Genomic DNA, 15,113 nt, shown 5'->3' with positions numbered 1-15,113 from the left:
GAGAACAAAGGAAGCTGCAAGGGAAAATCAATAAGATGGTGAAATGGGATATAAGTGGCAGATTGAATTCAATGCCGTGATAAAATAGTTTCCTTGAATCCAACCTGACCCATATCCTCTGATAGGGAATTCCAGAACTAGGGGGCATATTCTTAAAATTACAGCTAGGTCATTCAAGAGTGAAATCAGGAAGCACTTTTTCACCCAAAAAATAGGACATTAGAAATCTACAAATGCCTCAAAAGGATCATTTCAAATTTTCAAGTCTGAAATCAATAATTTTTCTTAGGTATTTATGGATAGGGAGCAAAGATGGGTAAATTGAGTTAACACATAGTTATAGGCAGCCTTCCGTCTCTTAACAGGATGGTTTATGCCATGGTGATCACCTGTGTTAAGCATCACCTGGTTGCGCACGGGCCCCACTCTGGATTGGCATACTCTGCCACAATCATGTCTCAGAACTGTTAGTGTCAATATGCACCATCTTCATATCTCATCTGCAGGTGTCCTTGTGGCTGAGGTATGGATGCCTAGGGGATTGTAACCATAGAGGTCTTGGGGTACACGGCCATCATCCATCCAATGAACGTAGCTGAGCTAGTGCAGATGTCGTTGGCTTGGCAATGAGTGTATGCTGGTGGAATTTGCATGTTTCAGGATCTCTGGGTTGATGACCTTCTCCTGCCAAGAGATGCAGATGATATGTTTGAGACAGTGAAGGTGCAAACTGATCAGCCTTCTCTCCTGCCTAGCATGTTCTCCAGGTCTCATCACTGTAGAGGAGTACACGGAGGACACAGGCTTCATAGGGTTGCAGTTTGGTGTTCTGTCAGGTTTGGTGTTCCAAACTGTCTTATTCAGCTTGTACATAACAGCTGCAGCTTTTGCGATGCATGTGTTGATTTCAGCATCAATTGACAGATTGCTAGAGATTGTGGAGCCTAGATATGTGAAGCTATCAGCAACCTCCACATCACATTGTCAATGCTGATAGAGGGCAATATGGCACCATCCTGCATCATGACATTTGTCCTCCTGATGCTGACGGTCAAATCAAACTCTTTACTGGCATGAGTGTGTCTGCCCGTTTGCCACTGAAGGTATTCCTTGGTGTGGAATGCCAGTAGCATCCTCAGAGTAGAGCAACTCTCTGATGAGGACTTGGTACACCTTTGCCTTGGATCCCAGGCAAGCAAGGTTGAACAGCAGGTCATTTAAGACTGAGATAAGGAGGAATTTCTTCACTCAGGTGGTGATGAACCTTTGGAATTCTCTACCCCAGGGGGCTGTGGAAGTTCAATCATTGAGCATGTCCAAAACAGAAATCGATAGGTTTCTGGATACTAATGATATCAAGGCACATGGGGATAGTGAGCAAAAATGGCACAGAAGTAGCTGATCAGCCATGATCTGTTTGAATGGTGGAGCAGGCTCAATGGGCCGAATCGTCTACTTCTCTTCTTTGTTATGTTCCATCAGCCCTGGTATATAAGTAGACATCCCTGTAGATGACCTGAAGGAATATGTCAGCAGCAAAGAAAAGAATATGCCTAAGAATGTTGGTGCCAAAACACAACCCTGTTTGACCCCACTGCAGATTTAAAAGGGTTCCGATTTTGACCCGTCATAGATGACCTTACTCATCACGTTGTCATGGAAAAGGTAGCTCACTGAGCAGCTTTGGTGGACAGCCAACTTTCTCCAGCAACTTAAATAGACGACCTCTGCTCACATGGTCGAACATCTTAGACCATAAGACATAGCAGCAGAAATTAGGCCATTCGGCCTATCGAGTCTGCTCCGCCATTCAATCATGGCTCATAAGTTTCTCAACCCCATTCTCCCGCCTTCTCCCCGTAACTTTTGATCCCCTTACCAATCAAGAACCTATCTATCTCCGTCTTAAATACAGTCAATGACCTGGCCTCCACAGCCTTCTGTGGCAATGAATTCCATAGATTCACCACTCTCTGGCTAAAGAAGTTTCTCCTCATCTCTGTTCTAAAAGGTCTTCCCTTTACTCTGAGGCTGTGCCCTCAGGTCCTAGTCTCTCCAACTAATGGAAACATCTTCCCCACGTCCACTCTATCCAGGCCTTTCAGTATTCTGTAAGTTTCAATCAGATCCCCTCTCATCTTTCTAATCTCCGTCGAGTATAGACCCAGAGTCCTCAAATGTTCCTCATATGTTAAGCCTTTCATTCCTGGGATCATTCTCATGAACCTCCTCTGGACCCTCTCCAGGGCCAGCACATCCTTCCTGAGATACAGGGCTGAGATAGATGATGGGGAGGTGGTGGCATAGTGTTATTGTCATTGGACTAATATTCCAGAGACCCAGGATAATGCTCTGGGGACTTGGGTTCGAATCCCACCGCGGCAGATGGTGAAATTTGAATTCAATAAAAATCTGTAATTAAGGGTCTGAGGATGACCACAAAACTATTGCCGATTGTCGTAAAAACCCATCTAGTTCACTAATGTCTTTTAAAGAAAGAAATCTGCCATCCTTACCTGGTCTGGCCTACATGTGACTCCAGACTCACAGCAATGTGGTTGACTCTTAAATGCCCCTGAACAAGGGCAACTAGGTATGGGCAATAAATGCTGGCCCAGCCAGCAAAGCCCACATCCCTTAATGAATAAAAAAAATTTTTTTAATTATACATCACTGGAGGTGGGTGATTGGGGTTCACTGGGACATTGCAGCAGGCCAATTTCGGACATGTGGGCATGAGAGCAGGATGGTGTGTTGAAATGGCAAGCAACCAGAACATCTGGGTCATGCTTGAATACGGACCAGAGGTATTCCGCAAAGCAGTCACCCAGTCTGCGTGGAACATTGCAGCAGGCCAAGGATGGACACGTGGGCAAACTGGAGGAATAGCACCTCATCCTCCAATTCTGGACTTAACATTGAGTTCAACAACTTCAGACCATGAACTCTCTCCTCCATTCTCACCCCCTTTTTTAAATCCCTTTTTTCTGCATTCATTTTTATTTTTATCCACTTATTTTTATTTTAATTCATTTATCTGTGGTTTTATCCCCTTTTCTATCCCCTTTTCTATTCACCAGATGGGCTACAGCTGTTCAAGGTGGCAACTCACCACACCCAAAGGCAATTAGGGATGGGCAATAAATGCTGGCCTTCCAGCGATGCTCATACCCTCTAAGAAATGAAAGAAACTTGGGCTCCATGTTTCAGGAAGAATGCTGAGGCAATAAAGAGGGAATGACACCGATTCACTAGGATTCTGCCAGGTCCAAGGAAATGCAATGCAAAGAAAGACTGAAAAACCTGGGGTTGTTTTCGGTAGAACTGAGAAGATTCCAGAATGATTTGATAGAGATGTTTAACATTATGAAAAGGATTGGACACTGCAGGCAAGAGACCGTTTCCAGTGACTGAGGAGTCTAGAACAAAGGGACATAAATCAAAGATAAAAAGCAAGAGATTTATGTACTATCAGCTTTAATGGCTGAAGTAGAGACCATTTCAACATTCAAGAACAGGGCCCGGATTTTCACTGAATTGGAACAAGCCATTTAAAAACGGCAAGAGGGACCCGATTCCGGATTACCAAGCAACAATTTATGCCGACCAAGCCACAAAAAAGGGTCTTTGTTATGTAAACACCAGAGCATAATTTGCTGAAAGTAAAAGACAAAGATTGCCTTATGAGCCACTAGGATACAGAGAAGGAGCAGATGATGCTACCAATTCATTTGTCACACTCAGACCCACAAGTGGATTAGTGTATTTTTAATTATGCAATAAAGACAAGAACTTATTTTATAATACAAGAATAGTTTTGACTGTGCTAGTTGTTTGATGCCATTTGATTTCACACTATTGCTCTTCCTTCCAGTAACATTCTATTTGTCTTTGCCATTTTGCAATACACTGTGACACCATGTTTAATATTTAGGCAGCTCATCCACTCACACTCTATTATTGCAGCACCTGGTCTCCATATTCCAAAACAGAATATAGAAGCAACAGAGAAGGTGCAAATAAAGATTTACACAGATGATGCCAGACCAGAGAGATTATAACTATCAGGAAACCGTTTATAATCAAGCAGCCTGGGGTTCCTTCTTCTGGAAAGGAGAAGGTAAATCAAAAAGTGTAGCATTCACATTGAATCTCAGATGCCAGTTGTCCTTGGGCAACTTCACAATTAGTCTGTCGAGAAGGAATTCACCCTAACCTCAATAATTCATGACTGTTGACATCTGAACCAGCCCCTCTCAATCTGACACTGAATGATGTCACAATCCAACATCAAAACACCATCAAACCATTCAGCATACTTATCCAGGAAGTTCTGAAATGGGATGTACATGTCAGTCCTATTGTTAAACAAGCTAACATGCTTCAGAAGCTGAAATACCATTCCCTCTCAAGCGATGATGTAGAAAGCATTTTCACATCTTTTGTTTGCCCCGTACTGGAATACAGGACACTGGCGTCATTGAACAGAATGACAAAGCAGCAATGTAAAGCCACTCAGAAAAGGTGCGCAGAGACATTCTTGGGCTCAATTACCATAATTACTCAGGTGCTTTACACGATTGTGGCATGGAGTCACTCGAGACAGATTCAATCAACTTCATCGTTCTTTCACGAGATTGCTGCCGAACTCGCTTGTAACCCACAGATCTCATAGTGACTGCCAGCTACAGAACTTAAAACAACTAACTGAATTAAGAGGTAAAACAACAAGTTCAATGCCATATCTCGTCCGCACAATGCATGAACTCTAATGATTGTTAAACTTTGATCCCTGAACTAACATAAAGACCCTAATCTTATTAATAACTAATGTTATTTTACTCTACTGTATAATTTTTTGAATTTTTATATTTTACTTGGAAAAATTACTCGAAGGAAGGGAGGGAGGGAGGGAGGGAGGGAGGGAGGGAGGGAGGGACGGACGGACGGACGGACGGGAGGAAGGAAATAAACCTTTGATGAAAGGCTGTGGGGGTAACCGAATAGAGGTATTTAAAATTAAGAGGGGATTCAACAGGGAAGAAGTAAAGAAGATATTTCCACTTGGGGGCTGTACAAAACTCGGGGTCATATTGATAAACACCAATAAATTTAATAAGGAATTCAGGAGATTTTTTTCAGTGTTGAAAATATGGAACTCGCTACCTCATGGAGTGGCTGAGGCAAATAGTATCGATGCACTTAACAGGGAGCAAGACAAGTACACAAGAGATAAAGGGATAGAAGGATATTCTGATTGGATGCAATGAGAGGAGGCTCGTGCAAAGCATAAACACTGGCATAGGCTTGTGGGGTTGAATGACCGGTTTCTACATTATATAAGACACCCCTGTTCAAGAAAAGGTGTAAATACATAGTTACTACAGGCTGGTCAGTTTAACATCAGTAGTGGGTAAGGTTCTAGAAACAATAATCAAGGGGAAAAAAAAATCGAAAGAGTTAATAGTCAGCTGATGATTGATAGCCAGTACGGATTTGTAAAAGACAGGTCATGCTTGATGAACCTAATAAAAATTTTTGATGCAGTACCAGAGAAGGTTGATGAAGAGATACTATCTTGGATACCGTGTTGGATGTTGTCTATATAGATTTTAAGAAAGCGTTTGACTAAGTACCATGTAAAAAGTCTGGTTAACAAAACTGATGCTCATGAAATAAGTGGGTCAGTGTCAGCTTGGATAAAAAAATTTCTGAAGAACAGAAATAGAGGATTGGTTAGCTAACAGTGCATCATGGGTTGAAAAGATGTAACAAGTGGAGTGCCACAGTAATCAGTGCTGGGCCCTCAACTATTTACAATCTACATCAATGATTTTTTTTAATTCATTCACAGGATGTGGGCTTCGCTGGCTGGACCAGCATCTGTTACCCATCCCTAGTTGCCCTTGAGATGCTGATGACAATTGAGTGGCTTGCTAGGCCATTGCAGGGGGAGTTTTTAAAGAGTTTGCTGTGGGTTTGGAGTCACATGTAGGCCGCACCAGGTAAGGACAACAGATTTCCTTCCCTAAAGGACATTTTACAACAATTGACAATGGTTTCACAATTTTTATTGGATTCAAATTGCACCATCTGCCATGGCAGGATTTGAACCCAGTTTTACCCTGGATTATTAGTCCAGTGACAATGCCACCACATCGCCTCCCCAGACTTGATAGTTAAGTAAGTTGTGAAGAGGATATAAGGAGTCTGCAAAGGGATATAGATAGGTTAAGTGAGTGGCAAATGGAGTATTATATGAGAAAATGTGAACATGTCCATTTTGGCAGGAAGAATTTTTAAAAAGCAGCATATTATTTAAATTGGGAGAGATTGCAGAGCTCTGCGTTTCAAAGGATCTGTGTGCCCTGGTACATGAATCACAAAAAGTTAGCATGCAGGTACAGCAAGCTATACAGGCAAATGGAACGTTGTCATTTACTGCAAGGGGAATGGAATATAAAAGTAGGGATGTTCTGCTACAGTTGCATAGGGTTTGGTGAGACCACATCTAGGGGGCACCATCATTCAGGTGAGACATGAAACTGAGGTCCTACCTGCTTTAGAGAGGTGGGCACAAAAGATCCCATACAACAAGTTAAAAAGTTGAGAACTTCCATCGATGTCCCAGTAAACATAAATTAAAAAGAAAAAAGGTTTATGTTTCTATAGTAACTTTCACAATCTCAGGATGTCACAAAACACTATAGCCAATGAAGTACTTTTGATGTGTTTTAATGTTGGAATAATGCCAGCCAATTTACATATGGCAATCTACCCCAAACAACAATGTGATAATAACCAGGTAATCTGTTTTTCGTGATGTTGTTTGAAAGATAAATGTTGGTCATAGTCCAGGGAAAACTCATGTTCTTCTTCAGTGACATGAAATCTTTTACATCCTCCTGAGATGGCAGACAGGGACACAGTTCATAGAAACATAGAAAGATAGAATATAGGAGTAGGAGTAGGTCATTCGGCCCTTCGAGCCTGCTCTGCCATTCAATATGATCAAGGCTGATCCTCTATTTCAACTCCATACTCCCACTCTCTCCCCATACCCCTTGATGCCTTTGGAGTCTAGGAGCCTATATATTTCTTAAATATATTCAGTAACTTGGCCTCAACAACCTTCTGTGGTAGAGAATTCCACAGGTTCACCACCTTCTGAGTGAAGACATTTCTCCTCACCTCAGTCCTAAATGGCCTAAGCCGTATCCTGAGACAGTGACCCCTTGTTCTAAACCCAAAAGCCAGAGGAAATATCATCCCTGCATCCAGTCTGTCCAGCCCTGTCAGAATTTTATACGTTTCAATGAGATCCCCTCTCATTCTTCCAAACTCCAGTGAATACAGACCTAGTTGACCGAATCTCTCCTCATGCAACAATCCTGCCATCCCAGGAATCAGTTTGGTGAACCATTACTGCACTCCCTCTATGGCAAGTTTATCTTATCTTAGGTAAGGTGATCAAAACTGCACACAATACTCCAGGTGTGGTCTCACCAAGGTCCTGTACAGCTGCAGCAAGACATCCTTGCTCCTGTGCTCCAAGCCCTCTTGCAATGAAGGCCAGCATGCCAATTGCCTTCCTAACTGCTTGCTGCATCCCCATTTCAGTGATTGGTGTACAATGACACCCAGGTCCCTTTGTACATCAACATTTCCCAATCTATCACCACTTAAATAATACTCTGCCATTCTGTTTTTCCTACCAAAATGAATAGCTTCACACATATCCACATTCTTCATCTGCAATGTATTTACCCATTCACTCAACCTGTCTAAATCGCTTTGAAGCCTCTTAACACCCTCCTCACCATTCACATTCCCACCAAGTTTCGTGTCATCAGCAAAGTTGGAAATATTACATTTGGCTCCCTCATCCAAATCATTGATATACATTGTGAATAGCTGGGGCCCAAGCACTGATCCCTGCGGTACCCCACTGGTCACCGCCGGCCACTCCAAAAAAAGACCCATTTATTCCTACTCTGTTTCCTGTCTGCTAACCAATTCTCAATCCATGCCAATATATTACCTCCAATTCCATATGCTTTAATTTTGCACACTAACCTCTTATTTGGGACTTTATCAAAAGCTTTCTGAAAATCCAAATATACCACATCCACTGGTTCTCCCTTATCTGTTCTGCTGGTTACATCCTCAAAAAACTCCAGTAGGTTTGTCAAACATGATTTCCCTTTCATAAATCTATGTTCACTTTGTCTAATCCCACTGATCTTTTCTAAGCGTCCTGTTATCACACGCTTTATAATAGGCTCTAGCACTTTCCCTACTGATGTTAGGCTATCCGGTCTGTAATTCCGTTTTCGCCCTCCCTCCTTTAAATGGTGGGGTTACATTTGCACCCCCCCCCTCCAATCTGCAAGGACTGTTCCAGAATCTACAGAATTTTGTAAGGTGACAACCAACGCATCCATTATTTCCATGGCCACCTCCTTTAGTGCGCTGGGATGCAGATTATCAGGCCCTAGGGAATTATCGGCTTTCGGACCCATTAATTTCTCCAGAACTATTTTTGTAGTAATACTAATTTCCTTCAATTCCTTCTTCTCACTAGATCCTTGGTTCCCTAGCATTCCTGAGGAGTTATTTGTGTCTTCCTCTGTGAAGACAGAACTAAAGTAGTTGCTTAATTGTCACTGTCACTGACCTCATCTCCTCTGGAGATCTTCCTCCCACAGCTTCCAACTTGATAGTCGCCCAACCTCGGACGGCCCGCTTCTACCTCCTACCCAAAATCCACAAACAGAACTGTCCTGGCAGACCGATCGTGTCAGCCTGTTCCTGCCCCACGGAACTCATTTCTCGTTATCTTGACTCCCTTCTCTCTCCCCTTGTCCAGTCCCTTCCCACCTACATCCGTGATTCCTCTGACACCTTACGTCACATCAACAATTTCCAGTTCCCTGGCCCCAACCGCTTCCTCTTCACCATGGATGTCCAATCCCTCTACACCTCCATCCCCCACCAGGATGGTCTGAGGGCCCTTAGCTTCTTCCTTGAACAGAGGCCCCAACAATCCCCATCCACCACTACTCTCCTCCGTCTGGCTGAACTTGTTCTCACACTGAACAATTTCTCCTTTAACTCCTCTCACTTCCTCCAAATAAAAGGTGTGGCTATGGGTACCCGCATGGGCCCCAGCTATGCCTGTCTCTTTATGGGGTATGTGGAACATTCCTTGTTCCAGTCCTACTCCGGCCCCCTCCCACAACTCTTTCTCCGGTACATCGATGATTACTTCGGTGCTGCTTCATGCTCTCGTCGGGACCTGAAAAATTTTATTAATTTTGCTTCCAATCTCCACCCCTCCATCATCTTCACATGGTCCATCTCTGACACTTCTCTTCCCTTCCTCGACCTCTCTGTCTCAATTTCTGATGATAGACTGTCCACCAATATCCATTACAAGCCTACCGACTCCCACAGCTACCTTGACTACAGCTCCTCACACCCCGCTTCTTGTAAAGACTCCATCCCATTCTCTCAGTTCCTTCGCCTCCGTCGCATCTGTTCTGATGACGCTACCTTCAAAAACAGCTCCTCTGACATGTCCTCCTTCTTCCTTAACCGAGGTTTTCCATCCACGGTCGTTGACAGGGCTCTCAACCGTGTCCGGCCCATATCCCGCGCATCCTCCCTCACGCCTTCTCCTCCTTCCCAGAAACATGATAGGGTCCCCCTTGTCCTCACTTATCACCCCACCAGCCTCCGCATTCAAAGGATCATCCTCCGCCATTTCCGCCAACTCCAGCATGATGCCACCACCAAACGCATCTTCCCTTCACCCCCCCCGACGGCATTCCGTAGGGATCGTTCCCTCCGGGACACCCTGGTCCACTCCTCCATCACCCCCTACTCCTCAACCCCCACTTATGGCACCTCCCCATGCCCACGCAGAAGATGCAACACCTGCTCCTTCACTTCCTCTCTCCTCACCGTCCAAGGGCCCAAACACTCCTTTCAAGTGAAGCAGCATTTCACTTGCATTTCCCCTAACTTAGTCTACTGCATTCGTTGCTCCCAATGCCGTCTCCTCTACATTGGAGAGACCAAACGCAAACTGGGCGACCGTTTTGCGGAACACCTGCGGTCTGTCCGCAAGAAAGACCCAAACCTCCCTGTCGCTTGCCATTTTAACACTCCACCCTGTTCTCTTGCCCACATGTCTGTCCTTGGCTTGCTGCATTGTTCCAGTGAAGCCCAACGCAAACTGGAGGAACAGCACCTCATCTCCCAACTAGGCACTTTACAGCCTTCCGGGCTGAATATTGAATTCAACAACTTTAGATCTTAAACTCCCCCTCCCCCCATCCCCACCCCGTTCCTTCCCCCCCCCTTTTTTTTTTCAATAATTTATATAGATTCTTCTTTCCCCACCTATTTCCATTATTTTTAAATCTAAACTAAAACCTTGTTAGTCTTTCCACCCCACCCCCACTAGAGCTGTACTTTGAATATCCTGTCTTCCATTCTTAATTAGCACTTCTCTCAGACAAATGTCACCACCTTCGACACCTCTTTGACCCTTTTGTCTGTGACATCTTTTGATTATCTGCTCATCTCCACAATCACCACACCCTCAATGTGTCTCTCCACCCCCCTGCCCCGCCACCTTAAACCAATTTATATTTCTCCCTTCTTCTAACTATGCTTCAGTTCTGCCAAAGGGCCATGAAGGCTCGAAACGTTAACTGATTTCTTCTCCGCCGATGCTGCCAGACCTGCTGAGTTTTTCCAGGTAATTCTGTTTTTGTTTTGCTTAATTGCTCTGCCATTTCCTTGTTCTCGATTATAAATTCTCCCATTTTGGATTGTAAGGGACCTACATTTGGCCTCACTAATCTTTTTCTTTTTACATATAGAAGCTTGTACAGTCCACTTTTATGTTCCTTGCAAGTTTACTCTCATATTCTATTTTTCCCCTCTTAATCAATCTCTTCGTCCACCTTTGCTGAATTCTAAACTGCTCCCAATCCTCAGGCTTGCTACTTTTTCTAGCAACTTTATATCACAGTATCTTCACAGTGCAGGAGGCCATTCGGCCCATCAAGTCTGCACTGGCTCTCAAAGAGCATTCCACCTCCTCCCACTCCCTTGCCTTATCCCCGTAACCTTGCACGTTCTCTCTTTTCAGGATAATGAGGGGGTGCTTGAAAATTTAAATGAAATATTAAGTTACCTTCCAAGCAAGTGTCAAAATGATTTGAAAAAGCTATTGCAGTCACACAAACCTATTTGTGGAAACAAGTCGGGAAAAACACATTTAGCTAGACATATAGAAATATCATCTCCAATAAGGCAACAACCTTGTAGATTAAATCCTGCAAAGTTATCACAAGTACAAAAATAAATTGATTTCATGCTTCAAAATGATATCATTGAGTCTAGTTGCAGTAACTGGAGTTCACCTACTGTACTGGTACCGAAACCGGATGGAACACAAAAACTGTGTGTGGACTATCGAAAGGTGAATGTGGTGACAAAAGCAGATTCATATTCTATACCACGGTTGGAAGATTCCATTGAGAAAGTGGGACAATCGGAGTTTATCACAAAGATTGACTTGTTAAAAGGATATTGGCAGGTACCGTTGCCGAAGAGAGCAAAGAGATATCAGCTTTTGGAATGCCAAATGGGCTATATCAATTTAAAGTCATGCCATTTGGTATGAAGAATTCACCTGCGACATTTCAAAGACTGACAAGGCAATTGCAGGTCTAAGCAATTGTGCTATTTAGATTGATGAGCTAATCGTTTTCAGTCAGACGTAGGAGGAGCATTTACAGCATCTGGAAAAATTATTTACTCGACTACAAGAAGATAATTTGGTGATGAACTTGGCTGAAAGTGAATTTGCAAAAGTGCAAGTTACGTATCTAGGCCATACCATTGGACATGGTAAGGTGGCTCCAAGAGATGCGAAAGTCAAGGCTATCGTGGATTTCCCAGTGCCTACAACAAAACAAGAAATTTTGAGATTTCTGGGCATGTACCAAACTCTAGCCAAGTGGTTGCTCCACTGACTGAACTATTAAAAAAGAACAAGAAGTTTCAATGGACACTGCAGTGTCAGAAGTCATTCGATTGTTTGGAAACTGAATTAACTAAGATACCAGTTTTGGCAGTACGCAATTATGCCAAGCAATTCAAGTTGGCCATTGACGCAAGTGATATAGGCATTGGGGCTTAACTGTTTCAAGAAGATGACACTCAAATTGAAGAACCAATGGGGTATTTTTCACGGAAGCTGAACGTACAACAGAGAAGATATTCAACAAACGAAAAAGAGACTTTGGGTTTAGTTTTAGCATTGCAGCATTTTGAAATTTATGTTGCAAACAATTCATCTGAAACAATTATTTATACAGACCATAATCCTTTGAAGCTTATGGACAAATTTCGATACATAAGTGCAAGGCTTTTCAGATGGAGTGTATTATTAAAACCATTTTATCTACAGATTATACATATGGCTAGATGAGAAAATCTGTTTGCAGATGCGTTATCAAGAGTTAAAGCTCAAAGGAAAATTTTACATTTTTTAAAACCTGGAGGAAATAGTGTGAGATGGGTTATTAAAAAAATGAAGCCGTCTTTTAGAATTACAACGGTTCAATTTTTGATCGGGAGGGGTATGCCATGAAGCTATTATTGGAAAATAATTTTCTTTTAAAATAGAGGTTTAGTCTGTTGGTGTGTCTTAATTGGATTAAAGCCAGCTAGTCTGGCTGCTTTGATGTGTACCAGTTTTGAGTGGTAGAATGCATTTGCATTTTTTTTTTAATACAGCATTTAAGAAGGGGCGTGAAATCTGGCATCTAGCTAGCAGAGAGCAAGCAATATGTTTATATTACTAATAAAATTGGTACTATGAAAGGGGTTTTGTTAGAAGAGGTGGACTTCAAAGGGGCTGATGATACAATGAGAATTTACATTCAATGAGCTGTGTTGGATATAACAGTTTTGTGTGTGCAGGGTAGAGGCAACGTAAGATCAAAGCAGCTGTAAGCCTACAATTGTCTCCACAGGAACCAAAATGAAATGAACCTCATTTTGAATTTGTAGGGTGAAAATGCCATGCCTGCTGAAAGTCTATGAGTTGCTGTTGCCTTTACGGAGATTAGTTTGGGAATTTATTAAAAGTTATGATAGTAGTAATTTGTAGCCATGCGTATATATTTAACTTGTGTAAATTAATAAGTGTCTCATTTATTTTGACATAAAACCTCTCGAGAACTGGTGGTCTGATTCCTAAATTTAGAGCTGCATCTCAAACATACAAAAATAAAAATATAGGTTATGACAGTTGTTTAAAGTTTCCCTCTGGGATTTTTAAATAACTCAGCTTTACCAACCGCTGGGTCATAATACTGTTCCCTAGTTGGTTCCTTGGCATACTGATCTAAAAATACAGTCCAGGAATTCATCCACCACAGTATTGTTGCTAAATTGGTTTGCCCAATCTATATGTAGATTAAAGTCACTCACTGTAGCATCCTTGTTGCATGCATCTCTAATTTCCCATTTTGTGCCTTTCCCTACCTTACCACTATTGTTTGGAGGCCTATAGACAACTCCCATTAATACTTTCCACCCCTTGTTGCTTCTTAGCTCCACCCAGCTCGACATGTTATCGGAAAGTCAGCACCTCTGACAATTCAGCACTCCCTCACCACAGCACTGGAGTGTCAGCTGAGATTTTTCTTGAACCACCCTCTTCCCTCAATGAACACACCCAAATACAATTTATAATCGTTTGTCTCATATTTTTAATTTATGGAACCCCCCTGTGTGAAAATTAGCTGCCACATTTAGTTCCATAAACAGCAACACTTCAGCATCGCATCATTGGCCATGAAGTGCTTTGTGACATCTTGGAGACATGAAGTGAACAACATGAATGCTCCTTTTTCTTTGCCCAGATTGTTTAATGTCCTCTGACAAGGTACAGAAACATGTTGCTTTCTTCTCAAGTTGTCACCCAACGAAAGTGAAATCAGATGAACCACCAGAGTACATCCTACCAGGTACATAATCCACCCCAATTAATATATCTCGGACAAGTTTATGCTTTTAACAGCCACCCCCCACCTCCTCCTCCTCCTCCTTTCCCCAGTCAGTAAGTTTTTACAGCACTTCAGTGCAGATCAACAAAGCTAATTTTGAAAACAAGCTAAAAATTATGGTTACTTCTATTTGGGCGGCAACACGCAGTATTTAAAAACACTAGACCTTTAATGCCTTTTCAGACTGATTTCATCAAGAAAATACACACAAATGTAAACTGCAGGGAGTTGAGAAAAATCTGTGCAAAATGTACAGCTTCTTCCTGCAAACGCCCATCATAATGCATTCTACTTCATGCAGAGGACCCGACCCCACCCCCCGCCCCCTTGACGTCTCCAAAGGGGTTGTCAGTACCTTTTCGGCGCCGACGGCTCCATGGCTGTAATGACGCCTTTTAAACGTGTGACGGTTAGAAAGGCAGTTGCGACGGTTAAACTTTCAAACCGCCATCGTTCCGGCAACAGCGGCCAGCCACTTGCCCGGCTCGACTGACGTCACCGCGCTCAGCTCAACCCAACCTGCCCCTCCTCCTCCTTCACAATCCCGTTGGCCCTCGCGCCGGAAGCCACCCTCGCCAGTGCGCCATCTGTGTGGCTGCTATGAGCTGTCAATCACCTGCGCAGATTGGGAAGATCCCATGTTCCCCGGTCCTTCCTCCCCCGGTCAGGCTGGCCTCAGAGTGCAATAGAGAATTCTGGGACAATCCTTGGGCCAAACGAAGCCTTGATTAATTAATTTTTTTTTAAAGAGGCAGAAATGTCGTGGACACAAAGTAATTGCCTGTACGAAAAGGGTTGCCAACTCTAGGCTGGACATATTCCGGGAGATGCCATCACATGACCTACCTCCTACTGTCAACTGCACGGCCCACAGACTCCTATTGGCCGTCCCACATGTCCATCATTACAGAGCCCCGCCTTCCCAAATGCAATCAAAGTGGATAGGACCCTCATTATCCCATTGGATGATTCAATCAAACAACTTGTTTTCCTATTTCCAATTTTAAAAAATTCTTT

The 15,113-nt window shown here is 43.1% G+C and overlaps 1 protein-coding gene across 2 annotated transcripts in view; it reads right to left on the bottom strand.

The window, feature by feature from the left end:
* Nucleotides 1–14,627, bottom strand: part of stk3 (serine/threonine kinase 3 (STE20 homolog, yeast)) — a 417,867-nt gene extending 403,240 nt beyond the window's left edge. The window contains exon 1 of one of the 2 annotated variants that reach the window (XM_078541121.1): nucleotides 14,452–14,627. In XM_078541121.1, coding sequence (XP_078397247.1) covers nucleotides 14,452–14,474 — 23 coding nt within the window. In that variant the 5' untranslated portion in view covers nucleotides 14,475–14,627. The remainder of the gene's footprint in view (nucleotides 1–14,451) is intronic. The other variant, XM_078541122.1, reaches the window with a different exon arrangement.
* Between the last annotated feature and the right edge of the window lie 486 nt (nucleotides 14,628–15,113).

Source organism: Cetorhinus maximus, chromosome 4, assembly GCF_964194155.1.
Source record: "Cetorhinus maximus chromosome 4, sCetMax3.hap1.1, whole genome shotgun sequence".
In the NCBI taxonomy this organism is placed as follows: Eukaryota; Metazoa; Chordata; class Chondrichthyes; order Lamniformes; family Cetorhinidae; genus Cetorhinus; species Cetorhinus maximus.
Note: the sequence above shows the minus strand (reverse complement) of the source record. Positions and strands in the feature narration are given on the sequence as shown.